The 27,043-nt window shown below is 35.5% G+C and overlaps 1 protein-coding gene across 3 annotated transcripts; it reads left to right on the forward strand.

Annotated features, from left to right (window-relative positions):
* The first annotated feature begins 294 nt into the window (after positions 1 to 294).
* Positions 295 to 16,091, forward strand: RBM45 (RNA binding motif protein 45). 3 transcript variants are annotated; one of them, XM_006921238.3, is made up of 10 exons: positions 295 to 730; positions 4,634 to 4,756; positions 6,600 to 6,726; positions 7,666 to 7,788; positions 8,510 to 8,689; positions 10,996 to 11,125; positions 11,298 to 11,382; positions 11,586 to 11,749; positions 13,496 to 13,696; positions 15,835 to 16,091. In XM_006921238.3, the coding sequence occupies exons 1-9, from the start codon at positions 431 to 433 to the stop codon at positions 13,686 to 13,688; spliced, it is 1,425 nt and encodes a 474-aa protein (XP_006921300.1). In that variant the 5' UTR covers positions 295 to 430; the 3' UTR covers positions 13,689 to 13,696; positions 15,835 to 16,091. The 3 variants fall into 3 exon arrangements, with proteins under 3 accessions (XP_006921300.1, XP_024895255.1, XP_024895256.1); XM_025039487.1 differs by having other exon boundaries at positions 301 to 730; positions 8,504 to 8,689; XM_025039488.1 differs by having other exon boundaries at positions 301 to 730; positions 8,507 to 8,689.
* The last annotated feature ends 10,952 nt before the right edge of the window (positions 16,092 to 27,043 follow it).

Consider the following 27,043-nt stretch of genomic DNA (forward strand, 5'->3'; position numbering starts at 1 on the left):
CAGCTCTAAGGTTTTTCCGTTTTAATTCTGTCCTATGGTGATCCTCTACTGAGCTTATGACCAAGATGGCAAGTTTAGGGGAAGAATCCTTGGTCTCTGGAGGATTGTGAGGGTTGAAGCCAGGCTGGAAAATCCTGTGCTCCAGACTGGACAGGGAACTGGGATTGCACACCTGGTGTTTGGGCCTCTGTTCCGCGGAATTGAAGGTAAGGACTGGGTCAGGCTCCCCCAGGTCGCCAGGGGACGCTGCAGGTCGCTCCCCGGAAGCCGGTACCCAGCGCGGCCCGACAGCGCCGGACTCTTCCGTCTTCCGGAAGCAGAGCGCCTGACCCGCAACGGGTAGTTGTGCGACAGCGGCGGTGGGGGCACGGCGGAAGCGAGGAGGACCGAAAGGGACCTGGGCCTGACTCCCGCGCCAGGGTGGAGCACCATGGACGAAGCAGGCAGCTGTGCGAGCGGTGGAGGCTTCCGCCCGGGCGTAGACAGCTTGGACGAGCCGCCCAACAGCCGCATCTTCCTGGTGATCAGCAAGTACACGCCCGAGTCGGTACTTAGGGAGCGCTTCTCACCCTTCGGCGAGATCCAGGATATCTGGGTGGTACGGGACAAGCACACGAAGGAGTCCAAGGGCATCGCCTTCGTCAAGTTCGCTCGCAGCTCGCAGGCCTGTAGGGCCATGGAGGAAATGCATGGCCGGTGCCTGGGCCCCAACGACACCAAGCCTATCAAGGTGCGGATACCGGGGTTCGGGGTACCCGCAGGGACGGTGTCCGGGGAGTAGGAATGGGTCTCTCGAGCTTCTCTTCTGTCGCAGCTGTGTCGGGGTCCGGAAGCACCTGCTCCCGGGAGCGGACTAGGTAGCACCTGGTATTCTGGTGGGGAAGGGAGGAAGGGAATGGCGTTGGGGAGAGGGTTTCTCCGGACCCTCCCGCGAGCCTGCACCGGGGTACAAGGTTTGGGGGGCGCGGAAAGAATATTTTCCCCCGGGTCAGGCCAGGCAGCTGCTGTTACTCGGGCTGCAGAGCTGCATTGGCTGGGCCATCCTCTCCAATCCCGCCGTCACTAATCCAGAACTCTGGATTCCTGGCCCAACTCTGGCCCTGGCCTACTTTGAGGACTTCTCTGACCCGCCTCTCTCAGATCACTCGATCTACCATTATGAAAACTGATAACTCTGCTTTTCTCCAAGTAAGTATGGGGCTTAACAACATGATGAAAGTACATTAAACTGTGGCCCTCTGGTGTTGGGCATTTTCCCACTACCTGACATAAGTTTTCATGTGTAATATATTTAAGTGCAGGTGATTAAAACTGCTATTCCATATTCATCACATTTTTTAAACTCACTTTAAATAAGCCCTATTTGCGAAAGTATTATTAGCATGTGTTTTGTTACTGCCACTTTTATTTGAAAGCAGACCAAAATAAACAGCCTAAGAAGAGCCAAATCATTGCAATGGTAGTGTAGTTGTATTAAATGCTTCTTTGTGTACTTAGTTCATCCCGTTGGTATTTATTTTAATTTTCTGTATCTATTTGTCTAAAATTAAGATAATTGACACATGACAGGAAGGGTCGTTTTGAAGTTTATGTGACTTAATCTATGCTTTGAGCACAGTGCCTGGCACAAGATAAGCCTTCAGTATATTTTTATTTGTCAGTAATAGCCAACATGTTATTCAGTACTTTCTGTGAACTCAATTCAGGGCCTAATCCTGAGAATCTGTCCGTTTCCTAATTGTACTCTTCACCTGTTCTATGGAAATAGTTGCTGTTTATGCAATTTTGTTGGCGCTTTTCACAAGTCTTTCCAAATTTTTTTCATTTACTACAGAAAACTGGAGAATATTATATATATGAACTTATACAAGTGACTCACATTTCAGAGATGTCAGTCTCTGGAGTCTTCCCTTTACCTCCATCTGCAAAAGAGAAGGAGCCTAGGCCTATATACCAATTACACAGTAGTCAGTCTTCTCTCCCACCTCCCCAACCCTTTGAAATGGGTGAGAACAGATTATCAACAAAATTATAAAGCCACAGCATATACTAGGTCAGGGGTTTGCAGATGTATTTTTTAAAGGGCCAAATAGTAAATACATTAGGCTTTGTGAGCCATATCCGGTCTCTGTCACATTCTCTTTCTTTGTTTGTTTTTAACAGCCCTTTAAAAATGTAAAAACAATTCTTAGATCATGAGCCGTAGAAAAACAGGAAACTGTAGTTTGCTGACTCCTGCAGTAGATCGATCATTTTCATCTTTGAATTATGATCTTAGTAGAGATTTTTATACTTTTGAGTATAACATAACCACAAAATACTTATCTTAACCAAAAAAAAAAAAAGGCTCCTAGGATTCAAAAAAAAAATCTATAGACTTCTCTTTTCTTGATTAAATTTCTACAAGAGAAGTAAAATTTCCAACACCGAAATGTACCCTCCCTTTTAGTCACAGAGAAATTAAATTATCCCCAAAGATAATTAAAGTTTAAATTCTGTTTTTCACATTTTTGTCCACTCAGTTTTAGCCAGAGGGCTGTTTCACTATAGTGCCTACCTAGCTAGACAGTCTGAGTTCATTCTTCTGCAGCTGCAGTTTGGGCTATCTTCCACTGGAATGTAGTTTTTTTTTTGTGGTGGTTGGTTTTTTTCATTATACCCAGTTAAATTTATTCAGCTTTAATTTTTCTCATGTACTTATCTTTTGCAAGTTACAAAGGATCTACAAGACAAGTTAGAAAATTATAGCACCAGGCCTATATCCAGAAAAGATTGGCCAAGTTAAAGGTATCTTGTGACCAGCTACATTTTCTGGAGGAAAGGGTGAACCTAGAAAATAGATGAGAAAAATCTTGGTTTTTCACTTTGCAAGAATGTCTCTTGCAAAGAGCCCAAGTATGTGAACATAATATCTTGGGAGAAATTGTCCATTAGGTGATTAATTATTATACATGTGGTCCACTTAAATACTGTCTTCTTTATCAGAAATTTTCAATACTCCAGTCTTCTAAAATTTAGAAATATGTTATCTGAATGCACTTCCAAACTCAAATCTTACCTGAGACTCCTTTTTCCCTCCTAGTGTCTTTCTTCCATTTACTTAAAGCTTCCCTATTTATATTTTCCTATTGACCATTCATTAGTGATACATCCAGTAGACTAATTTTCTACATTTAATACATTTCTACATTACTTAATACTCTATTACTAGTATTTCACACAGTGCTTGACATATAGTGTGCATATAGTATAGATTTATTAAAACTGGAAGTAGACTCTACCTAGGGATATGTCTACAGCTGTGTCTCCTAAGCAAGGTTCTATACCTCTTTGACAGCTCTTTTCCAAGCAAGCAACAACTCCCCTCCTCCCCAATATTCTTAAAATCTCTTAGGTTTATAAGTTCTGGATCCTTTTAGTTACTGCCTATTACTCTAGAATTCCTTAGGTCCAGGTTTTCTCATTCTCAAATGACATACAGCCCCCCTTTAAAAAAGAAGAAGAAAAAACCCTCAAGTGTGGTGATTTATCTTAATTTTATTACATTTCCTCAACTTATAAAAAAATTAAACTAGCCATTAAAATTCTTATGCTTATAGCTCTATAAACAAATCCACAATCCAGTTTAGAGATTTTAACATTCCTCTGGAATAATATAAAACCAAAACAATTTTACAAATTAAATAAAAGCAATACTATAAAGCAAATTCCAAATAATTAATGTTATAGACGATGTTTTATTAAAACTAAATTGCCAATAATAGAAAATAGAGCCTCAAGTCATTCTATGCATTTTCTTGCTCATGTACATACATCATCTGGATAGTTACTAATATGATCCAGGGTATGGTTACTTTTTTTTAAAGATTAATATTAGAATATGGCCATCTAGAATTAAACCCAATTATATCAAATACTACATTAAACAAATTGACTAAACAGTAACTAAAAGGCAGAGATTGTCAGACAGGATTTAAAAAAAAAAAAAAGACAAATGCTGTTTATAAGAGACGCACTCTAAGTATACAGCTACAAAATGGTTGAAAAAAGGATACAAACAGCTAATGTGTTAGACAAAATGGACTTCAACAGGAGTATTAACAGAATAATAAGTGAAAATATCAATTAAAAAGTTTGTAACAATACCTATTGTTTAGCCAATAATAGAGCTTCAAAATACATGAAGCATTATTGATAGAATTAAAAGGAAAAAGATAAATTCACAGATTTTTACACTCAGTATCTGATAGAACAGGTAGACAGTAAAAATCAGTAAAGATATATAACATTTTAATAACACTATTTATCAACTATAAATCAATATTTATTTACCCCTGTATCCTACAACTGTAGAGTACATATTCTTTTTCAATGCACTATTACGTTTTCATAAACCAAAATCTAAACGTAAGAATACATTTGGAAAAAAATACGGTGCAGAGATTGGTATTGTCTCAGAAAAGTCATTGCAATAAAGATTGCTTAAAAAAGTATTTATAAGACCCTTTTACGTTGCATTTAACCTAACATGAATCTCATACTAATAACAAAGTAAGTGTACTTAAGGAATAGGAAAACCGTTAACTGGGTTTTTTTTTTCCACATTATTTTGTGGGTTTTGTTTGTTTCTTAGGTCTTCATTGCTCAGTCCAGATCATCTGGAAGTCACCGAGATGTTGAAGATGAAGAGCTTACAAGAATCTTTGTTATGATACCAAAGTCCTACACAGAAGAAGACTTACGGGAAAAATTTAAGGTACTTATGTTTTCTAATCAGGTAGCATCTGTGAAAACTCATAATCCTAAATCAGTTGTACATTTACTAGAGCTGAACTGTTTGAGACAGATCATTAGATTGGTGGTGGGGAATTAAATAACTATTTTTAAGTCATCTATTTCAATTTGATTTTTAATATTAAACCTAGAATAAATGTACTTTTGAAAGTAAAGAATATATAAAAATTGGAAAATAGTAATGATAATGTTTCCCCCTCCAGACTTTATAATGAAAATACAAATTCAGAAAAATGAAGGACAAAGCTCAGTCTTAAGTAAGGTCACACACCTAGTAGATGGTGGAGCCAAGATTTAAACCTAGGCTGTCTGAATCCAGAGCCTTCTCTTGGTCTTCAAAATTTCAATGCACCCTGTTGCTGCTTCTCTATTCCCTCTCATGTAAAGGTGAGTCAGGCAAGCCTGACTGTGCGAATCGTATTATCTAGTAATTTTTACAGGCCTATAGTGTGTTATTCACAGAAGTTTATTTATAGAGTTTTTGTCCTAGAATTAGGTTTCTGTAGGAGTAACGTTTAACGAAAAAAAATTAACTACAACTCTGAACTATAGCAAGATTATAGTAAATGAAATTTGAAGATAATTTTAAATCTCTTTTTAGCCATTTATTTTTATATGCAGTGATATACTTTCACAAAAATTATTAAAAAGCAATTTTAAAATCATTTTGAGTTGTAATTTTTAAATTCTTTTTTATTACTCTTCTTAGCACTCTAGATTGGGTGGGCAACAAGCAAGCAAGAAAAAAAAATAAGTAGTAAAAAGTAATTTTCAAACTTCCTCTGTCCTACCCCAATTGAGAGTTGAATAAAATACTTCAGACATGACAAATACCAGAAATCTATATCCCATACTTCCTCCAATAGTAAGAAAAAAGTTTTTACCTTATATATTTATAAATGCTGTCTTTTTCTGAGTGAACAAATAAGACATTTTAATCTCATAATTAAGTTGCTAGTTGGTTAGATGAGAATTTTATAAAATAAATAATAAATAAGAATTTATATCCCATATTTTTTCCAACATTTAAAAAAATAAACTCCATATTTCTCAACATAGATTATTAACTTTCTGAGTGAACCAATGTGTTTTAGAGCTATTCTTTGGGAGTCTCTCCTTCAAAAGAAACACAACCATTTATACTTTCACTAGAAGGCAGACAGATAATTACAGCTAATGTTTACCAAGTGTTCAGTATGTCCCAGATCCTATACAAGCACTTTAGATGTGTTAGTTTATTTAACCTTTAAAACAACCCTATGAGGTAGGTACAACTATTAGCCCCATTTTACATATAAGGAGACAGGCACAGAAAGAATAACTAAACTATCTAGTTAATAAGTGACTGAGCCAAGATTTGAATCTAGAAAATTCAATTCCAGATCCTCTGCTCTTAACCACTACTGAGTAAGACTTTGGAGCTCTTCAGGCCATGTACAAATTCTTACTCTCCCTCTGTAACTTACGCAAGTTATTTGATTTCTCTAAGGCCCAGCTTCCTTGTGAAGTAAGCAATATAATATTATAAACCCTTGAAGGATTGTTGTAACAATAATATACGTAAAGCAAATGCTCAGTAAATAAAAATTATTTTGGTTATGTTATTACTTGGTTATGTTATTGTTATGGTTATTTTTCTAGTGCCTCATTAATTTGTGACATTTTTATTCCATTATTAAAAATGTAAATTCTAATTCTGATTACTTTTATTGCAAACAAGAAGTAAAATAAATTTTAGGTTCTGAAATAATCTGTTTAATTATTGATTTTGACTCCTCTAAGATCATTTCTTTTAACTCTCTTAGGTGTACGGAGATATTGAGTATTGCAGCATTATTAAGAATAAAGTCACTGGAGAAAGTAAAGGTTTGGGCTATGTTCGTTACTTAAAACCATCACAAGCTGCCCAAGCAATAGAAAACTGTGATCGAAGTAAGGAAGAATTCATTTAACATTGTTAAAAACTTTCTTTAAAATTCTAATTATTATAAATAATGGAATCTAATACTGGTTTTTGCTAATAACCATACCTACTAATTTAATCTTAGCAATGAATGCTTATATGTAGCCCTCAGATGAAAATTATTTGGGGACTGTGATTAAGCTTTCATTGAGGCACTGTGTTGAAGAGAAATATTAACTTAGTGAAACTGTTGTTGCCATATTTTTGTTATTTCTATAGATTTTAGCGGTTTTTTTAAGTACATATTTTAGAATGTTAAGTATAAAAAATATTCTTTATATTAAAAAACTCAATAAGTTTTCTTTAATATTTGTTCATATTTGATCTAAACCCTAAATAAAATTAAGTATACTAATAAGCATATAGGTTAGGGATAGGATTTATAAGATTTTCTAACATAGGTATATACATTGGGTTAATTTCAAGCTAGAGTGACATTAATTAGATCTGCTGTTGCTGGTATACATGATGGAGAATAAGAATTTTAAAGAAACCAAGGAGAATTTTCTTTGTTGTCGTACTTTTAGTTATATTGGCTTTTAGAAATGAGATATGGAATAATTAGTGGGTTTCAGGATATTATAAAAATCTATACATACTGGAAAGAATTATCGTTATTAATCAGTAGAATTCTTAGATAATCCTAAGGTACACACCAAAATTTTCTCTCAGAGCCTTCCAAATTTCTCAGTCAGCCAGCATTAATTAGTACCTATGGTACACTCATCAAAATGTCAAGAAGAGGGATACCAATGGAAGGAATATAAAGCAGCCTTGTCATTTAAAAGATTTATTGCCTTATTGGGTAGCCGGTGTTTACAAAGCGAAGTCAAGCATTAGCAATCAGATATATTTGCAGGTATGTTAAATTTGCTATTAAGATTGAAATTCATGAATTCTCTTTTTAGGTTTTAGGGCAATCTTGGCTGAACCCAAAAATAAAGCATCTGAATCCTCGGAGCAAGATTATTATAATAATATGAGGCAGGAGACTTTGGGACATGAACCTAGAGTAAATATGTTTCCATTTGGTAAGTGGGCTACCTTTACATTAATAGTATAAGTAGAATATACAATCTGATTTGAAGTTTTTAAAAATATTCTTTTATTACCAATCTGTAAATGTCAGTGAAGAAATGTGTCCTTAATATTTAACACTTACTTTAACTCATTTCAATTACAGTTTAATGTGGTTAGTTATACATGATCTAAATATTAAATGTGTCACTGTCTCTTTCTGGATGAGTTTCTACATCTATACAGCTGACCAAAAAGTGTGAAAGACGTATACAGATATCCCCTCAGTATTGAATCCTAAAATTTTATCACTAAGCTACTGTTGCTTTAAAATTAGAGTTAGAGAAAGGAGAGTAATGACAAAAGTTGAGGCTAGAAAAAGAGGGAAATGAGTGGTGAAAGTAAGGCTCATGAATGATATTTGGCATAAACTGTTTTAGGTGAAACACTTGCCCTATTTTGCAGTTTTGCCTACTAAAAATATTCCTGTGAAATTACACATTTCTGCTTACATACTTGTATTGAAGGCCAGGGAATAGGGAGAGTTGTCTTTTCTTGTGTGGTTTCTTGTCATCTGATAGTGCTGATGACCAAGAGCATTCTGCACAACAGAGTGCCTTTGTTCAGTGCAGTAGACTTAATGAAAGTTCATTTTATTTTCTAGTAACTAAAATGGTAAATAAATTCTCAAACGTATAGAAATGTAAAGATTTACTTTTTTCTATATTGTTGGAGAGCAACAACCTGAATTTTCAAGTTTTGAGAAGAATGACAACAGAGGCCAGGAAGCTATCTCCAAACGCCTATCAGTTGTATCAAGAGTTCCTTTCACCGAAGAGCAGCTTTTCAGCATTTTTGATATAGTACCAGGATTGGAATATTGTGAAGTTCAACGAGATCCTTATTCAAATTATGGTAAAATAATGTCTATGTCATTTTTAAATATAATGTGTTTTGTTAAAATGGCTCTTCTCTAGTGATACTCTGTTAGATACTGTTTGTGTGAGTTTTATGGGGTTTTTTTCCTCCACTTTAAACTTTTAAATACAATGATAACCTTAATGATTAAACCCCTGGGAATATATATTCTTTCTCCTGAATCATTTATTTTTAAAAAATACTTCAACTCCCACAAAATAGAGTATTTTCTGGTTTCGGTTGTATAGCAAAAATACCTCAGGAGAGGGTCTTTCTCTGTACCCTTTTTTTTTTTTTTTAAGTTGAGGAGTTTATTCAGGAAATATGAGAGGCAAAGACACCCCAAGTGACAGAAAACTCTAAAAATGTTTCTTCAAACCAAGTGAGGTTTGAAGACCCCCCTCCCCAAAAGGACAAGAAACGGATGGGTTAGCAACAGCATTCTCTGGCAGCCACCTTTCCAGAGCATGAGTGTCTCAGCCAGAACTGTCTCCCATTCCCTAACAAAGCTAAGAAGGAGACAAAGACTTTTTAGAAACAATGCAGAGGCAGTGTCTCTCTCTGTACTCTTGATTAATGCTAGGCAAAGTTATAAAACCCTTAAAGTTTTCTCCTTATCCCTGAGTCTCTTTTCCTTAAACTTTATACCTCGAAATGAAACTCCATTTCAAGTATCCAATTGCCTTGCTTCTCTCTCTACTTCTTCCCAGTATTAATAGAAGCAAGTCTCTAATGTCAGCCATTTGAACTTTTAAGTAATTAATCGATTAAGCCTATTATCTAGCCTTAACTTAATCTTTGTATCTTTTAAAGAGCTTTGATTTTTAAAGGCTTTTTTTAAATGGAGGCAGTATGACATAATGGAACAAAGTTGGTATTCTCTTTTGCATCAGACTCGGTGCAAATCCCAGCAGTTGCTCATAGCTCTGAGACCTTGGCAAATTTCTTATTCTCTCTAAGCCTCTCTTTCCTCATCTATAAAGTACAATTATTAATCCCTATTATGCCAGGGCAAGATAAGAATTAGAAATAATATATATGTAAAATACCTAATGTAAGTTCTGGCATGTAACGGGCACTCAGTAAATCTATGGGGTTTGTTGGTTTGTTTTAAAGAATTGGAGGTGAGGGGCGGTATAGAACAACCACACTGGGCATCTCTTCCGGTACTGTAGACATCCCAGCATGCTCAATATAACCCTACCAGCACTGGTCTTTTAGCAGGATTGCCCATCTGAACCCATTTTGTACCTACCATCTCCAGCCTTGACCCAGTCCTACACTATCATTCTTTGTCTGAATCTAAGGCACACATTTTGTGCTTTCTGGCACATTTGTTGTTATATTCATATATAATTCTATTTTGTGTTTTCTTTCCCTTTTACCTGGTATGTTGAAATGTATTTTTTCCTTTACCTTCTATATCGTTTCTATGGTTGGATATATCTGATAAATGTGTGTATCATCGGAATATCTTTGTTTACAGAGATATTATATAGTTAGAACCCACTTTGAAACAGTTTTATATGTTCATTTGCTTTCTGAGTTTTATTTTAATTTTGTTAAAATGTTAGAATGCTCTGGTTTGGGGAGGAACATTAAAACAGTGTTTTCCCCAAAGTGGACTGTATTATAAATATATCATGAAAACCTTTTGGTTGTGTTACAAGCTCCTGGGCTCTCCCTGTACGGACTCCAGTATAAAATTAGCCCCCTCCTTTGGCATCACTCTCCTAAATTGAAATCTCTGTGCCCTCAGCTAAAGCTCTCCAAAGTAATGTGAAATGTGTGACTTCTGATCCAAGGCCCTCTGTTTCTTATGTTTTGTTTTTCATACATGTTATTTTTCCACTCTCACTGCATCTAGCCAAGACAAGTATACTTTTCAGATATCACTTCTCATTTCATTTCCTATTCAATATGATAGGGAAAATTTTAGAATTTCAAAGATTTCAAGTAATAAAATTTTGAAAAACTGGTCGGTTTTTAGGTATATCTGTGTCATATAAAAAAAAGCCAATATCCTAAAATTAAATTCATTGGACAGAAGTTATGCTAATGATTCCATTTTCCTTAAAATATCATGTTCATATTTTTACCAAAATCTGGTTCATAACTTTGCTTTTTTGGAACACAGGTATTACACACACGTATAAGAAAATTTTGTCTTCTGACACATTCGATTCTGAATTTACTGGATGTATGATAGATATTAGGGTATTTCTGTATCGTTTCATTTTTGTGGCAACACGGGCTTTAGGTAGTCTGCTTTTTATTTCTATATCTTTTCTATTTTGTTTTAGGTCATGGAGTGGTTCAGTATTTTAATGTAGCATCAGCTATTTATGCAAAATACAAGTTACATGGATTTCAGTATCCTCCTGGGAATCGGATAGGTGTTTCTTTCATTGATGATGGGAGTAATGCAACAGAGTAAGTACCATTCCAGGAGTGTCTGAAGCTGAGCTGTGGGTATATGTGATTGTGACTTGAAGAATAGAAATAGAAAACAGTTGACCTCTGGTGAGGAGGCCCCACAAAACGAGTTACTGTTAAGGGACTAAATATTTCTAGTTTTCTATAAATTATCAGTTATTATCTCCAGTCTCCTTAGAAAAATGGCAACGCAGATGGTAGCTGCACAGCTTGCATCAATGGTGTGGAATAACCCAAGTCAGCAGCAATTTCTGGTAAGTACGTAAGAATTTAACTTTCACAATATGTGCATATGGTATAAAATAAATGTGACTGTTTGTTACCTATGTAAGGAATTTTTTCAGAGCTATAGTAAAAGACCACACAGGTGCCATGATACACATCTCTTTAGCTGTTGGCTTAAGATCCCTAAAGTGTAGTCTTTCTTTTTCTCATTTTGTACCTAACTCTTCAACAGCAATTTGGAGGAAGTTCTGGATCACAGTTGCCTCAAATTCAGACAGATGTTGTACTTCCATCATGCAAAAAAAAAGCCCCTCCTGAAACTCCTGTGAAAGAAAGACTTTTTATCGTGTTTAATCCTCATCCTTTACCTTTAGATGTATTAGAGGATATATTCTGGTAAGATTTCAATTCCACAAAGTTACATTTTATAATGTAATTTATTTAAACCAGTAATTTAAGCATTTTCACAATCTTGAAAACTTCCTATATCTAGTACCTATCAGATATAGATGATTTGTTCTGTGGTTTAAAAAACTCCTTATTGATATCACCTTTTAAATATGTGATCTTTCTCTATATCATTCACACATTCTAAGTCTCCACATAGAATTAATTTCTTGTTATTTTGTTTTGAAGGCATAAAATGCATAGGATTGTTTTGAAAAGTTATATGCATAGAATGGACAAATCATTTGTTTCTTGATAGATGATACATTTGCATACACCTGTCTTCTAGAGCAGGGGTCCCCAACCCCTGGGGTCTGTGGCCTATTAGGAACTGGACCGCACAGCAAGTGAGCGGTGGGCCAGAGAGCAAAGCTTCATCTGTATTTGCAGCCACTCCCCAGCACTAGCATCACCACCTCAGCTCCACCTCAGATCATCAGGCATTAGATTCTCATAGGAGCACCAGCCCCTGGTACCAAAAAGGTTGGGGATCACTGTTCTAGAATTCTTTTCACATAGTTTTTCCTTCGTAGTTGTAATTCAACTGAACAGTGTTTACTAAGCATCTTCTCTTTTTGTCAGCACTCTGTTGGATCCTTAAGGAGTTTACAATCACTACATTGAGTAAACAATTGCTTGATTGTAGGGAAGAGTATATAATAATTGCAAAAAAAGAGAAGGCTCTTGTTTATTTCTGTGTTTTTAAAAGAACTCCTGTGTTTTTAATATAACTTTCTTTTTGGTCTTTTCCCCATTTGTCTTACAGCAAAGTTAGTGAATTAAAGAGATAGGAAACTTATTAAAGAGCTGCACAAAGTGTCAGGAATGTGGTTAAAGTATTTTGACTAAACTGTCTCATTTAGTTTATTTCTTGAACCTGTCCCTTGGGCCAGGCAGGCACTGTGCTAAATGCTAGAGACATTATATAAACAAAACATTATATTATATAAATGAGACAGAATAGTCTTTGTCTTCTCAGAGCTGGCCTCATTCACGAGACAGATAAGTGTATAGGAAATTATAACCTGGCGAGACTGGTGCCATGAAAGGAATGGACAGGACTTGAAATACATAGGAGGGGCAGCTACTTTAGAAAACGCTGAAGAGACTCCTTGAAAGAAGCAAGGTATTGTGGAGACCTGAAGGATAAACATAATTTAGCCAAGGAAGAAAGCTGGGAGTGGGGCGGTTACTCCTGCCAGAAAGAATGTGAAAGGACGTTGTTAGAATATGAAATTTGAGCCTGTGAGGGAAGATAAAGCTGGAAAGGACAAGGACCCTGTCAAAAAAGGCTCACAAGGTATGTTGGGGAGTTTGTCTTATCCTGGAGGCAATGAGGAGCCAGTGAAGGGATTTTTAGAGAGGAAATGATAATGTTTGTGTTTTAGAAAGATCACTCAGAAGACAGGATAGGGAATGGATTGGAGAGGGGCAAGCCCAGGAGAACAACGGGAAACTAGTGAAGAAGGTATTAGAATAATCTAAGGAAAAGATAATGATGGTCTTCATGAGGAGCGAGATCTGAGTGAGAATGAGGAGAAACTGACTGACAGAGGAAATGTTTAAAAAGTAAGATCGACATGAATTGGAGATTAGATACGGAGAGAAAAAGGAGTCCAGAATGGATCCTACTTCTTAGAGCCGAGCAGCTGTATTTATCAACATCAGTTAATTTTTTTTTTTACTTTCTTTCAGTCGTTTTGGTAACCTGATTGAAGTTTACCTTGTGTCAGGAAAAAATGTGGGATACGCCAAGTATGCAGATAGAATAAGTGCTAATGATGCGATTACTACTTTACATGGGAAGATCCTGAATGGAGTCAGACTTAAAGTTATGCTGGCAGATTCCCCAAGAGAAGAATCTAACAAACGACAAAGAACTTACTGATTTTTGAGGTAAGTCCTTTTTAATCAGAATTTTAAAACACGCTAACTAAATAGCATAGTCAGAGGAATATGTCTAAGTACGTTAATTATGGAGTTTCTTAGTGATATAAAGTCAGGTTTCAGTTTAGGAAGTTAATTACTTTTTGGTTTATTAATATTTTAGATATTAAGAATTGGATTTTTACTATATGCTTTCATAAACTTTAAAGGTGAAATACTTCTAAAGATTTTTAACTTGAAGAATACCTTGAGTTATAAATTTTGAGGTACTTTGTAACAGTCTTTATAAATAATGTTTTGACTTCTCACGAATAAAATGCCCAAAAAGCAGTATCAAATAATAGACCTTTAAACATATATGTTGGTGTTCTTCTGGACTTACATTTGTGAGTTTGTATATTAAAACTGTATATTCAGAAAATACTCTTGTGTGCATATATGTATTAAAAAAATAACCCTGACATTTTACCAAAACTTTTGTATATTATAATGCTACATCTGTTTGAATTTCTTTTTCTTAGTTTTCAGAAATCAAACTTAAGTTCCTTTTTCTGTGGCATTCAATTCATATCTCCATATTTGAGGAAACATTCTTTAAAGTTAGAAATGTTCAACTCTTTCACTTTTATATTCTGTAAATGGCTTCTGAGTTTCAAGGGAAGCTGAGAGTTTCCCTGCGCCCACACACACCAACTTCTCAAGTCTGCTGCTGGTCAAATGGTAGCAGTTGGCAAGCACTTTAGATTCAATTTGAGTTAATGACTTGCACACAATTTTCTTTTCACTTCATTATGAGAATGATAAAGATGAAGAGTCTCAAGCCTAATAGAGCAAATCAAGTGATTAGTTTCTCCTAGAAGGCAGTTGGCAATGAGATGTCCATTGGACCTGTTGTGAATAATCCTAATTTAGAAATGTCTTCAAGTTTTTTTAAATTACAAAACCACTCCTATTAATACAATGTAGAAATACTAAATTGCCAATGAAAAAGAATTAGCAAGTCTTATAACAAAGCACTTTTTTGTTTACGAATAAAATGTTAAGAATTGAATTCTGTTTAGACAAGCTATCTTGTATGATAGCATGAAAAAATATGTTTATTCTTGTCTGTGAATATTTCAGTATGTAGGTAACAGTTCTTTATTCAAAGACTCTTGTCCTTAAAACTTTTTAGTATCAGAAAAATATAAAACTTAATCTTATGATTGAGCCTTTCCTAATGGTTAATATAGAGGATATTAGACTTAAAATCAGAAAGTCACGGTTCAAATTCCAGCTCTGACACTTAACTGAGAGTGATTGGCAGATCTCTTCACCTTTCTGAGGCCAAGAGGGATTATTGATAGAAAATGAGTCAGCAAAATTCCTTATGAAATTCTTAAAAATGCTTATCAAGTGTGAGCTAAAACTTTTGCATTGGTGACTTAAGTGAAACCTTTGAGATGTTATCAAATGCTCAGAGACTAAAACTTTAATGATACAAAGATACCTGGTGGCCAGTGGTACTGTGAGAAGGAAACTTTGTAATACCACGTTTTCCCCTGTAATGGTGATATGCATTCATCCAATTTCCTATCTTAAAGGAAGTGCATGTTCTTCAACATGACTAGTTGTGAAATATATATCTACCCTTTTTCTTTTTATTGAACTCTACATATTCAGAGCAAAGATAAATGAGGGTCGGATTAATTGAAATTCAAGAGGATGTATACACCACTCAAGAAGCCTAGTTCCTTTTGCCTCTGAGGAATAAGCTTAAGTTTGAGGGAGCCACACCCAGGAAATAAGAGAAGAAATAATCTAAGAATATAACTTTGAAAGTAGTTGAGTTCTGTTTTGAGATAAAGTTGTTGTACAACATACGTTTCTCTTTCTAATTGAGGAAATTAGAAATTTTAGTATTTTAGAGCATTCTGATTTTGTATTGATTTACAGCATTTTCCCTCCAGAAATTCTGTACCTGCTTGCATCATCCTTTTTAGTAAGTTTGGATTTGCTTATCTGGGGGGCATCTATGATTAAGTAAGCAGATAACATTGGTTATATTGAAATAAAGGAACAATTCCTAACATTTTGGGAATACAATATACAACAGCTATTTTCTTTCAGGTGATGATTTTCATACTTGTGTTGTGTTCTTTCTACAGAACAAAGACTAAATAATGACATAATCCTCAGCTGACTGACTGAAAATGTGACTGGACGCACTCCCTGTGGACAGTTGACCGCTTTTTTTTTCATACACGTGGTAGTCTGTGCACAACATTGTCTTGTCTGGGGAGCAGGGATTGTTGACTTGTATTTTTGAATTCACACGTTAATGCTAAAACTAATATAGTAGTTGTTTCTTAGAGCAATATGTTGTTATGTGTAGCAGAAATAAAGTTTTCTTTGCTTAACTAAATCATGCCTTATTTATGTGAAAGATGAAAATGAAAAATTTAATAGTGTTTAGAATTTGACTAAATGATATATTTTATTGATTTTGAGATGCACTTTTTTTTATTTCTAAAATTGGAAATATCTTAATTATCAATTGTGTGCCACAGTGTAATTGACAACCTGTTTTTCATATGAAGTAGAACATAAAATAAAGATGCTTTTTTCAGTCCATTGCATCTTATATTCAATAAAATATGGTAACTTACTCAGTCTACACATTTCAGATTGGCTACTTAACACTCTAAGGCAAGAGCCAAAAGACATGTCATTAGAAATATTTTTATACTGTATTTTTATAATTACACCAAAATTTGAAAATTTTGTAAAGATTTTTAAGATTATAGAGCAACAGTGATTTAAAAAAATAAGTTATTGTTAATAATAAAATAAATGTCAGTGGCTTTGGAGGGTGGACATTTTCCTTTTATAAATACAGAAATGTGATGGCTACTTCAAAAGTATGACATGTACACAATTTTCAGAGCAGACTGTTAGAACAGTCACTTCAAGAAATTAAAAATAAGGAACCTATTCTGCTTGTATTTTGAAAATCCAAGAAAAAAAATTTTCAGCAGTTCTTGAGGTGATTCCTATATATCAGAAAAAGTATATCTAAGTCAAGAACTTGGTACCTTAAAAAAAACATTGTAAATGGTATGCGGTTATTAAAACATCACTTGATTACTTCCTCATTATGCCTCTTAACACTCTAAATTAAACTAAAAATAGTGAAAGACGAAATTCACTGAGCATAATGTGTTTCATACTTGGACATCTCTCTGTTGAAAAAATTCTTTTTTTTTGAATCAATAATTTTAGTAAATTTAGGTTAAAAAAATTTCCAGTCTTCTCAGGCAAGGCTTGCTGAATGAGAATTGAACCAAGTATCTTTCTGTGAGCCAAAAGACATATATGAAAAGGAGAGCAAATACTCTCTTTACAAATGAAAAACTTAAGTGAGGAAAGTTGAGGACTAATTACTAACAGATAGATTTATTCACACCAAATTCATTTACTGCACACATAGTTTCATTTACACAGTTTAGAATTAAATTGTGCTCTGTAGATTATCTAGCTATACCACTCAAATAATGCTAAATTCCTCCAAAAATATTCCTGTCATGTGGTTAATCTAAACAGTATAAAACCAGGGAGCTCCCTACCTCCTACATGAGTCCATTGCATCTTTGGTTAATCCTCAAAATTGACATAAAATTTGATTCCCTATAATTTTTGCTTCTTTAGGTTTTTCACTGGTCTATTTTTAGAAGTTGGATCTTTACATGGTTGCTATCACATACCCTCTGCCTTCCAGATTTTCTATTAAGATTAAATAATCCCAGTTTCTCCATTCTGCATTTAAGGTCAGGTAGACAGTTCCAGCAAACAGTTTTGGTTTCAGTGAGGTGCCTCATCTAGGTTTATTTCCTTAAAGTCCTTCAAATAAATTCTTAAAAGACCTGTATCTACCTACAAAACACTTCTTTGCTTTTATAGTGCAACTTGTGTTTGTGTTTTCTCTCCCAGTTTCATGTCTCAGTGAACAATGATTACTTTGGTTTTGGTGTTCATTTGATCTCAATTTTCTCAGTCATTTAGCCTTACTCCTGCTTTCCTTGAAGTTGATTCCTAAAATTTTATTTTTAGAAGCCAGAATATCACATTTTTCTTAAAATGAGGAAGGAAATGCTAGAATTTAAGAACTAGCATTTAATCTAGTGCTTATGTCATCACCCAAATGTTTTCTTCTCAAATGCACTTGAGTATATAGACATAATATATAGATATTTAGGTGCTCCGTATATGTCAACATAAAGTTTTTATTAAGTATGTATTTCTTCAATTAAAAAAAAATGCTCTGAGGGGAAAGGAGAGGAGGGAGGTAGACGGGGCGGTGGGGGGGCGGTGGAAATTTTAATCATTTCTTCAGTTAAAAAATAAATAATAAATGCTGAGCAATACAGGTTAATAAACTTCTTTAAACGTGTGGTTCAAATAATAAAAGACATTTAAAGCTTGACCAAAACTCCTGTAAATTCATTAAGTTGGGTCTTTTATGGTAGTTTACAGATGCTAAAAGCAGCTATCAAACTTGCTGCTTCTAGAGCATCATTTCCCAAAATAGGTGCTTTGAAATACTAGTATCTTGAGAGAATTCAATAAGTGTTCTTTAGGAAAGGAAATTTCATAGTCAAATATATTTTAAAAATGTTCATTTATTATTATTCCATAGATTTTTTGACCATGAAACTTCTCAGAGCCTTTAATATGCTATTGAACACCATCCCTATTATCTCCAAAAGAGAACCATAGTTTGCACTTTTATAGTTTGCTTTATACAGTGTGAAATGTGTTTTTAGAGCCACACTGCTAACTGGCACTGGTATTCCAAGAAACATATTTTAAGAAACATTTTTGCAGAATATATACCCTTTTTATCCATGTGGCCTGATGCACGTTTATTTACAAGTTTATTTTTTAAACCTTTTTTAGACCACCATAGATATAAAGTTAATGCAAAATACTAAGGAAATTACTCTAAAATTGTAGCTTTCTCTGATTTTTTATCTCTTTTTCATTGGGAACCTACTAAATGTTAATGAACTGACAAAATAGAAATAAGAGATTTTACCAATACATGGTGAAAAACATTGCTACTCAAAAACTGATGAGCAGTGGTTTTTAAACTTTGGCGTCCACAAGAATCACCTCAGGTGTTTGTTTAAATTGCAAGTACCCTGATTTCTGCAGGTTTGGGGTAGGTTTTTCAAGAAGCTCCCTAGGTGATTCTGATAAGCAGTCAGTGATATCAACTGCAGTATACTGGCCTAAAGAGGTTCTGGACTTGGGGTTAGACTATTGTAAAAGTAAGACATTGAGACATTTCCAAGTCTTTTTACCTTGGGCATTTTTAGAATTAAGGATCTGTTTCCCCATTAGCTTAGTATCAGTAAATATGAATTGCAATAAGAAATTTAAAAACACAGCAGTCTCACAAATAGCAAATGTCAGGCCAGCTTCTTCCAAATTTTATTTTTTATTTACATGGAAGTGAATTATGTGAATATATTATCAAAGTATTTGGCTCTAAAGGAGTACCTAGGTATATGTCATTCTTTTTTAAATGACAAAGGGGCATGAATGTGATGTAATTATAATCCATGTCTAAACCGAAGTAGAATAATCTCAGGGTAGAGAAATACATGTATATGTATAAGTATTCTTACAATCCTAAAGTGAATTCTCTTGTAAAATGAATGCTTTTTTGGTGCATCCAAAAACTTGTTGATTAAAGTGCAGTTTAACTTTTAGTAACTTAATAAATGCATAAAACTAAATATCAAGGCAAGAACAAATAAAATATTTATATAGCCTTCATACCCAGAGATATAAGTGCATGCAAGATTTATTTTTTTCTATATGTGGAGGGGAAGCTCTATTAAAAATCATAGCAATTATTTTTTATATGATTTCAGTAAAGAGAAAACATAAAGGTCATCCTTATTAGATACGTTCCATTTTAATATATGAATTCTAATAAATGGATTGCATTATTTCCTTTTCTAGAAACTAACTCAAGAACACATGGATCCTGGGAACTGAAGGTATGGTATCGCTAGGGGGTCTGATAGAAATATTGAATTAAAATATGAAGTTGCAGTTCATTCATTACAATGGCCATGTTTTGACTTTAAGGTAGAAAAGACTCATCCTCAGGAGAATATGCAGGTCCCACTATACTTTGAGAAAGTTACCAGGTCCTGTGAAAATCCCTTTTAGTGATTATTGCAGGAAAGGGAAATCCTGTGACTGTCATGTATGAATTGCAGCCAATATCTAGACATCAAGGTCCATGTGAGCTCACGAGCCTGCAAGCTGACCAACACTGCAACTACTATTGCACCCTAGAGACTTCCTTTCTGACCACACTGCTGCAGAATTGGTAAACGGAAGGCTTCAGGAGACAGTTTTACGAAAATTATTTGTATTTGAGATACAAAAATCAGGAACTGTGAAAAGGCAAGTACTATTTTCCACAGAAATTAGGGAAAATAGCCAAGTAAGAAAACCAAAGCGCTTACTCATAAATACTCCTATGAATCTACACTGTGAATTTTCCTGCCTCTATTTCCATTTCTGACTTAGTAGGTACATGATGTTACTACCAACTGATTTTCTTACTCATACATTAATATCATGTTCCAGCATGTACTGCATAGGGCACAGTATTATTTAGCACAGAGTTCTTAGGGGTTTTGTTTGATCTGTTATTATTTTTTTTTAATGCTAAAAGAGAAAGTCATCTACTTTTAAGTCACGTAATTAAAGTCATCTAATTTATTGGAAGATCTGATATATAAAAATACATAATTTTTTTCATCAACAAAGTCTGTTGAATTGTGTTTTAGAGAGAGTTTTTGCATCCTTATATTATTAATCCACTGGCACAAAGACTTTCTTCCTCTTCCACATTATTACATTAGAAACTTAAGAAATGTTAAGTGCTAGTATGACTTTTGGGGGAAGGTGGAAAAGGAGATCACAATTGGTTTCTGGTAGGACTGACTTTAGGAAGAATCTGCCGTGGTTGCTGAGAGCACTGCGACGGGCTGACTTGCTTTGGCAGTGTCAGAATTGAACCAACAATGGCAAAAAAAAAAAAAAGTATACTTGTAGAGATAGCCCCCATCTTTGCTTTATCATCACAAACTCCTGCCAAGGGACCATCTTGACTTAAATCCTTTTACCAGAAATTCCTAACAGGATTTATTTTCTATCATTTATTTCCTACTCACCCTTCACTCAGCCCAATCTTATTTCATTGCAGTAACTTAAAGTATTTCACAAGAGAAAGATGGAAGTATATCTCCTTTATATCATCTCAAAAGATAACTTTCAGTTACTTGTAATATAGAAGAAATATATCATATCTTCTATATCTTGTTGATAGTGTTAGCCTTCAGTTTCTCCCAGAGCAAGTTTTATATGACACCAACATCACCTTTTTGAACCTGTTTTCCCATGTAAAAAATAAAAGATGTAATAAAGGCAGTTTAAAGACAAATACCTGCAACCCTTCTCATAGGTATTATGAAAAATACCTATGAAAACATTGAAATCAGAAAAAAAATTGGTATAATTCATGGAAACTTAGGTAAGGATAGTGGAAGCTAGAAGGAATTTTTACTAAATACAGCAGTTAAGGGTAGATTTTTTTTAAATGGCTGACTCAAATTCCACATTGGAACAATTTGTCAGTAAAGCAAAGTGATACTGTAGCCTCCTCTCCTAATCTATGTGTAAGAAGGCTATACCAGTAATTTGAGACAGCCTTTGAGAGTCCCATCAGAAGACACATCATTCTGCATTTCTTAACTGGTGGCACTGAAGCTGCACTGTCTTGGAGCTTTTCTTTAACCAAGAGAACTACAGTTGGCATTCACCTAGGCAGGGGGCTATTAACAGAGATCTCACCTCTGACCAGAAGAGTAATGCATTTAAATAACAAAGGCTGAATAAGTGACCCCCAAAAGGTCTCTTAGCTTCTGCCCATTGGCAGATTTAGAATACTTACAGCAGGATTTAAAAAAATATATGTATTTTTTTAAGTGTTTTTACCAGCCTGTGTCCCAAGAACTTTTGGGCTTATTGCAAGGAAATTCCTTACACTCTTCTACCCTAAGCCTAGATCTGATGGACCTCTTTGGGTTTCCTGGAGGAATGAAATGAATCTAACATTTCTGACCATCTGCTAGATATTACATCAGCAATTGTGTGGACTGCTAAAGAGCTTAAAGCAATCTTCAGAGTCTGCCAGTTCTGCAGTTGGCTTAGCTAAATCTATCCTCATTGAGAAATGAATAGCTAAATGGACAAGAGATTTGAATCAGCACTTCACAAAGAAGGCCAAGAAGGGTTTTGGGTGGGGCTTGTGGGGCAGAGGAAGGGAAGATTGGGTAAATTCCTTATTTTTTGTCAAGAAATCTATTAAAATATTCTCTTTTTACTTTGACAGTTCATATAAGTTTAAGAGTCTCTTTAAAACCTATTCAGTGTTCAACCATATTAGTCATCAAGAAAACGCACATTAAAACTAAAGATACCTTTACACTGGTAAGAACAGCAAATTTAAAATATTGACAATACCAAGTGTTGGTGAGAGTGTGGAGCAACAGGAACTCTCATAAACTATTGGTGGGGGTGTAAATTGTCTAGACCACTTTGGAAATGTTCGACAAATATCTACTAACATTAAAACGTATCTACCTCAACTCAGTGATTCCACTTCTAAACATACATCAACAGAGATAATAACCTATGTACTGAAAAAAAGAGTATATATAAGAATGTTCTTAGCATTGTTCGTAAAAGCCTCAAAATGGAAACAACCATGTGTCCGTCAACAGAATGCATATGAGATACAAGTAAATATATGTATTTATAAAAAGGAAGTGAGCTAACTCTTGCTACATGTAACAATTGGATGAATCTCATAAACAATGCTGACGAAACCAACCAACAAAAGAAAATGCCGTATGACTCTCACTTATTAAAGAATTACAAAACTAGCAAAATATACCTTTAGGCAGAATAGAGTGGGGAGGAACACAAAAGAGGCTTATGGTTTGCTGGTAATCTTTCTTGACCAGCATGGTGGTAACTGATAACTTTTTGAGCTGTACTTTTTATGGTTTATGTACTTTTTTGTATTTATCTTATAGTAATTCAGTTAATGTTTTTGTTTCTTAATGAGTTAAGAAAAACATGAGGCTAATGGGACAGACAACTCTGGAGTGTGAGGAAACAGCAATATCCTGAGGCATTTAGAAAGGGCTTTCATCAACCAGATCAGAGCTGCCATTGTCAGTGTTATATATTGTTCTTAATAAACTTTCCTTTAAGGGATTCTGCAGCTTAAGTTACAGTAAACCAACAGCACAAGAGTAAAAGTACCCTCAGATGAATATAGTTTAAGAGAAAAGGTACAGATTTAAAAGACTGATTCCAAAGATTTATCCTTTGAATAATAAGTGTTCCCAAAGAAGACAACAAACTTATTAATAAATAGTGTTAACAGAAGAAATCTGTTTGAAAGGCTCAAATCTACCCATTAAGTGCCAGCTGGAATGGAACAGCATCTACAAAATTCTGTAGTTCAGGATTTCTCTACTCATCCAAATGTGAAGGTAACAAAAAACATCCCATGATACACAGCGTACTACTCATTTGCCTTTTATAGAAAAAAATTACTTGAATGCAATCACTATACTACCAAAATGAATCAAAATACTAAGAGAAGAAAGACCAGTTAGTTGGTGAGTATTGAAATCAGTGAAACTGCCAAGAAGGGGTGGCAGTTTCTTTTGAGAGGTAAAATCCTTTTGTGCAGAAAAACTTTTTTTTACTTTGAAAATTAAGTGTAAGTTTAAGAATTTTGAAATCTGTTAAAATGGTTAATAAAATTAATGTCTCCCGTCAGGATCTTTGAAAAAGACAAATGAAATGTTTTGACAGAAGTACTTAAGACTAAAAGTGTTTAACTTGTTTAAATTCTAAAAACAACAGAATGATTTGCTTCTTCCAAGAGACCTGTAAATCATATTCTGTCACACACACCTAACACAAAAGGTATCTCACTCGAGTATGACTTAAGGGAAAAAGTATATATATATATTATCTAATAAAATTACAATCAGTCATGAAGACCACAAATCCTAACAATTTATATTTAGGATAACATAGGATTAAAATGTAGAAATAGAAAGGCCTTTAAAATATAGTGTGTAGCGACTGGTGGGGACCTTAATACATGTTCTGTGAACTACCATAACACGAATCAAATAGAGGGGAGAAATTACCCTAAAAAATGAAAAAAATAATATCTATAGAAAAACCTCTGGTAACAGCTTCTCAAATGGAATAATTTACAAATCGATCAAGTTGGAATATTGAATGACAAAAGCAGTGTAGAGGACCCAGAACTCTTACACATCAGCTGTTTTGGAATACTTACAGGATTATAAAACAAACTTGTTCTTTCCATCCTCTTTGTCCTAAAGACAAATTTCAAGGAAATCACTTAACCTCTTCTACTCTAAGCCTAAATCCTTCAGACCTTAGATTTCCTGGAGAATGAAATGGGTCTGCATTGTTATGGCGCGAATGATTCTAAGACCCACAGAGCCAATTAAGATTAATTATGAGCCTTTATTAGCGGGCCGGCGACTGACTCTACCACGCACGGTTAGAGGAGATCAGCCCGGAGCTCCCGAAAGAGGCAGTTTATAAAGCCTAGAAACCATACCCTGGTTTAACATCAAACAAGCAAACATTAACCACACCCTAGTTAACATCAAACAAGCAAGCAGATTACGAATCAGAAATTGGCGGTTAGCATATCTTTGCCCAGAGCCACACCCTTAACATTCCCCACTGATTTTCAGGGGAATTCAAACCATTGAATCTTCAACCTGGAGTGGCCGGTAGTGAGTTCTGAGAACCATGAGTTTTACTGCCCGTACCCGCTTTTTGACATAGGCAGTTATCCAATTAATTACACAGGGCCCAAACCAAAGGCCCAGGAAGACTAGAATAAGGGGGCCTGTAATGGCTGTCAGGAGAGTTGTTAACCAAGGAGTGTTATTAAAAAGTCCATCATACCAAGATTCTCCACGCCTAAGTCGTTCTTCTCTGTCTTTAACCCTCTGCCTTATTAGCGCTAAGCTGTCTCGTATAATTCCAGAATGGTTAGCACAAAAACAGCAAGTTTCACCCAGTGCTATGCAAAGACCTCCTTGTTTTAGGAACAGAAGGTCCAGTCCTCTTCTGTTCTGCAGGACTACTTCAGCCAAGGAGTTAAGAGAGGTCTCAAGGTGATTGATAGATTTTTCAAGAGTCGATAGGTCTTCATTTATTTGTTGGCTTAAGGCCTTATAGCTGGAATTTCCAGTAACAAGGGCTGCTGTTCCCACTGCAGTAGATCCTGCTACCCCTATTCCTACTAAAAGGGGAACTAAAATAGGAGCCCTTTTTACTCTGGCCCCTAGATGTTGGAAGTGTTCTCGCTGCCTCCCGCCCCCCACCAGAGTAAAAGTAGACCTGAGGAATAACATGAACTAGGACACAAAATCCAGCATATTCTCTCCAGTAGCTAAGGTTGATACAAGGGGTTAATCCAGTATTACAAGCAAACCAAGTTCCCTTAGGAGCAGCTAAGTAGTTGTTAGATGTTGAATTCACTTGTATAGTTGTATTACAATTTTCTCTATAAGTAGATTTATTAATATGATAAGAAGAGGTGTGTATATAAGTTCCTTGTCCCTGGAGATCTCCAAGAGTCAGCTTTGGGTGATTTCATTTCTCCAGGAGCATACAGTATTATTAAAAACAGACAGATTTCTTATAGTACTTTCATTACTTCCCAAAACAGCAACAGCTCCCAGTCCTACATAATATGGGGGCGCCAGATTAAGGCAAAACCAACAATCATCTGTGATATTTGTATTACTAGTATTAGCAAACTTGTTCATAGCTGTTAACATTTTCAATATAGAATCTTGTGGAGTATTAGGAGTTGCTCTTATCCTAGGGGCATGTTGGGTAGACCCTTGGCTTGGAGCAGGAGTTGTAACCTTATGCTTAGGTCTTGGCCTGTATGGGCTTGGATTCAGAAATGAGTTCGGCCCAATCAGATGTATGGCGGTCTTACTCATAACAATTCTTCTGAATTGTTATGAGTAACCCTGGATCTATTCCAGAAACATAAACTTAGACCCCATGTTTTCCCTGTAAGCCAGGATGAACGTGTCCATTGTTTCACAGTGAGAATAACAGGATTACATTTTCCTGAGGTGGTATCAGAAGATTGACTAGGAGGGGTAAGAGTCAGGAAAGGGTCAAAATTTTTCCAGGGGGCTATGGTCTCACAATCCCAATTGGCACAATAATATTGATTAGGCTTATTGCAAGTGCTTTGATCTTTTCTAGACCACATATATACTTGTACTTGTTGGACACCCCTTTCCCATTCTGGATATCCACAACCATACCAGGGGCCGGTCGAAAAACTAGCTCCTAGACCCCTACGTAAATCCTTGGGTATAGTTTTAAATCCTTTTCCTAGTATGTCACATAGATCTACACGGAATGTAGGCTGATACATAGTCTGATTAACCGATATGGGAGCCCCTGTTTCTGATCTAATTAACTCCCATTTGGCCTGCAAAGGTTGATGAGGATTCCCTCTTACATTATTAATAGCAATTAATCCAATTATAATTAAACCCGCGAGAGTCTTATCTTGAGAGGGTCTCCTGTGGAGCAGACACGCCATCTCTCAGTCTCTGGTGGTGGTTGAGCAGCCTTGCTGCAGGTGTGATGAATCCAATGGCGTCTCCCAGCAACTTTGACAGCAGTGGGAGTGGTAGGGAAGACAGGAAAGAGTCCGTCCCAGCGGGGCTCAAAGGCTGCTGGCTGTATCTTCTTTACCCAAATCCAGTCACCAGGAGAGTGGCTATGAGGTTTAAGTGACTGTCCAGGGCTCTCCCGGGTGGTGGAGACTAAGTGTTGAATCTCTTTTCTTGCCAAGTGTAGTGCCTGTAAGGACTTAAGTAGTGAGAAGTTGTGAATTTCAGTCGCCTTTCTTACCCCTATCTTTGGGTAGGAAAGGTGGTGGTCTCCCAAACGTGATTTCATATGAGGTGAGGCCTTGGAGGTAAGGGATACATCTCACCCTAAGAAGGGCAAAGGGGAGGAGGCTCACCCACTTCTCGCCAGTTTCAAGTTTAAACTTGGTTAAAGTTTCTTTTAATGTCCTGTTCATTCTTTCTACCTGGCCTGAACTCTGAGGTCTATATATACAGTGCAGTTTCCAATTAATACCTAACATTTTGGCTAAGGTTTGACTTGTTTGGG

This window comes from Pteropus alecto, unplaced genomic scaffold (genome assembly GCF_000325575.1).
Source record: "Pteropus alecto unplaced genomic scaffold, ASM32557v1 scaffold3, whole genome shotgun sequence".
NCBI classification, from domain to species: Eukaryota; Metazoa; Chordata; class Mammalia; order Chiroptera; family Pteropodidae; genus Pteropus; species Pteropus alecto.

Coding starts and splice junctions, on each gene's coding strand:
- RBM45 (XM_025039487.1), top strand. CDS start 431: ATGGACGAAGCAGGCAGCTGTGCGAGCGGTGGAGGCTTCCGCCCGGGC. Junction 4,757..6,599: donor ACTTACGGGAAAAATTTAAG/GTACTTATGTTT, acceptor TAACTCTCTTAG/GTGTACGGAGATATTGAGTA. Junction 6,727..7,665: donor AATAGAAAACTGTGATCGAA/GTAAGGAAGAAT, acceptor TTCTCTTTTTAG/GTTTTAGGGCAATCTTGGCT.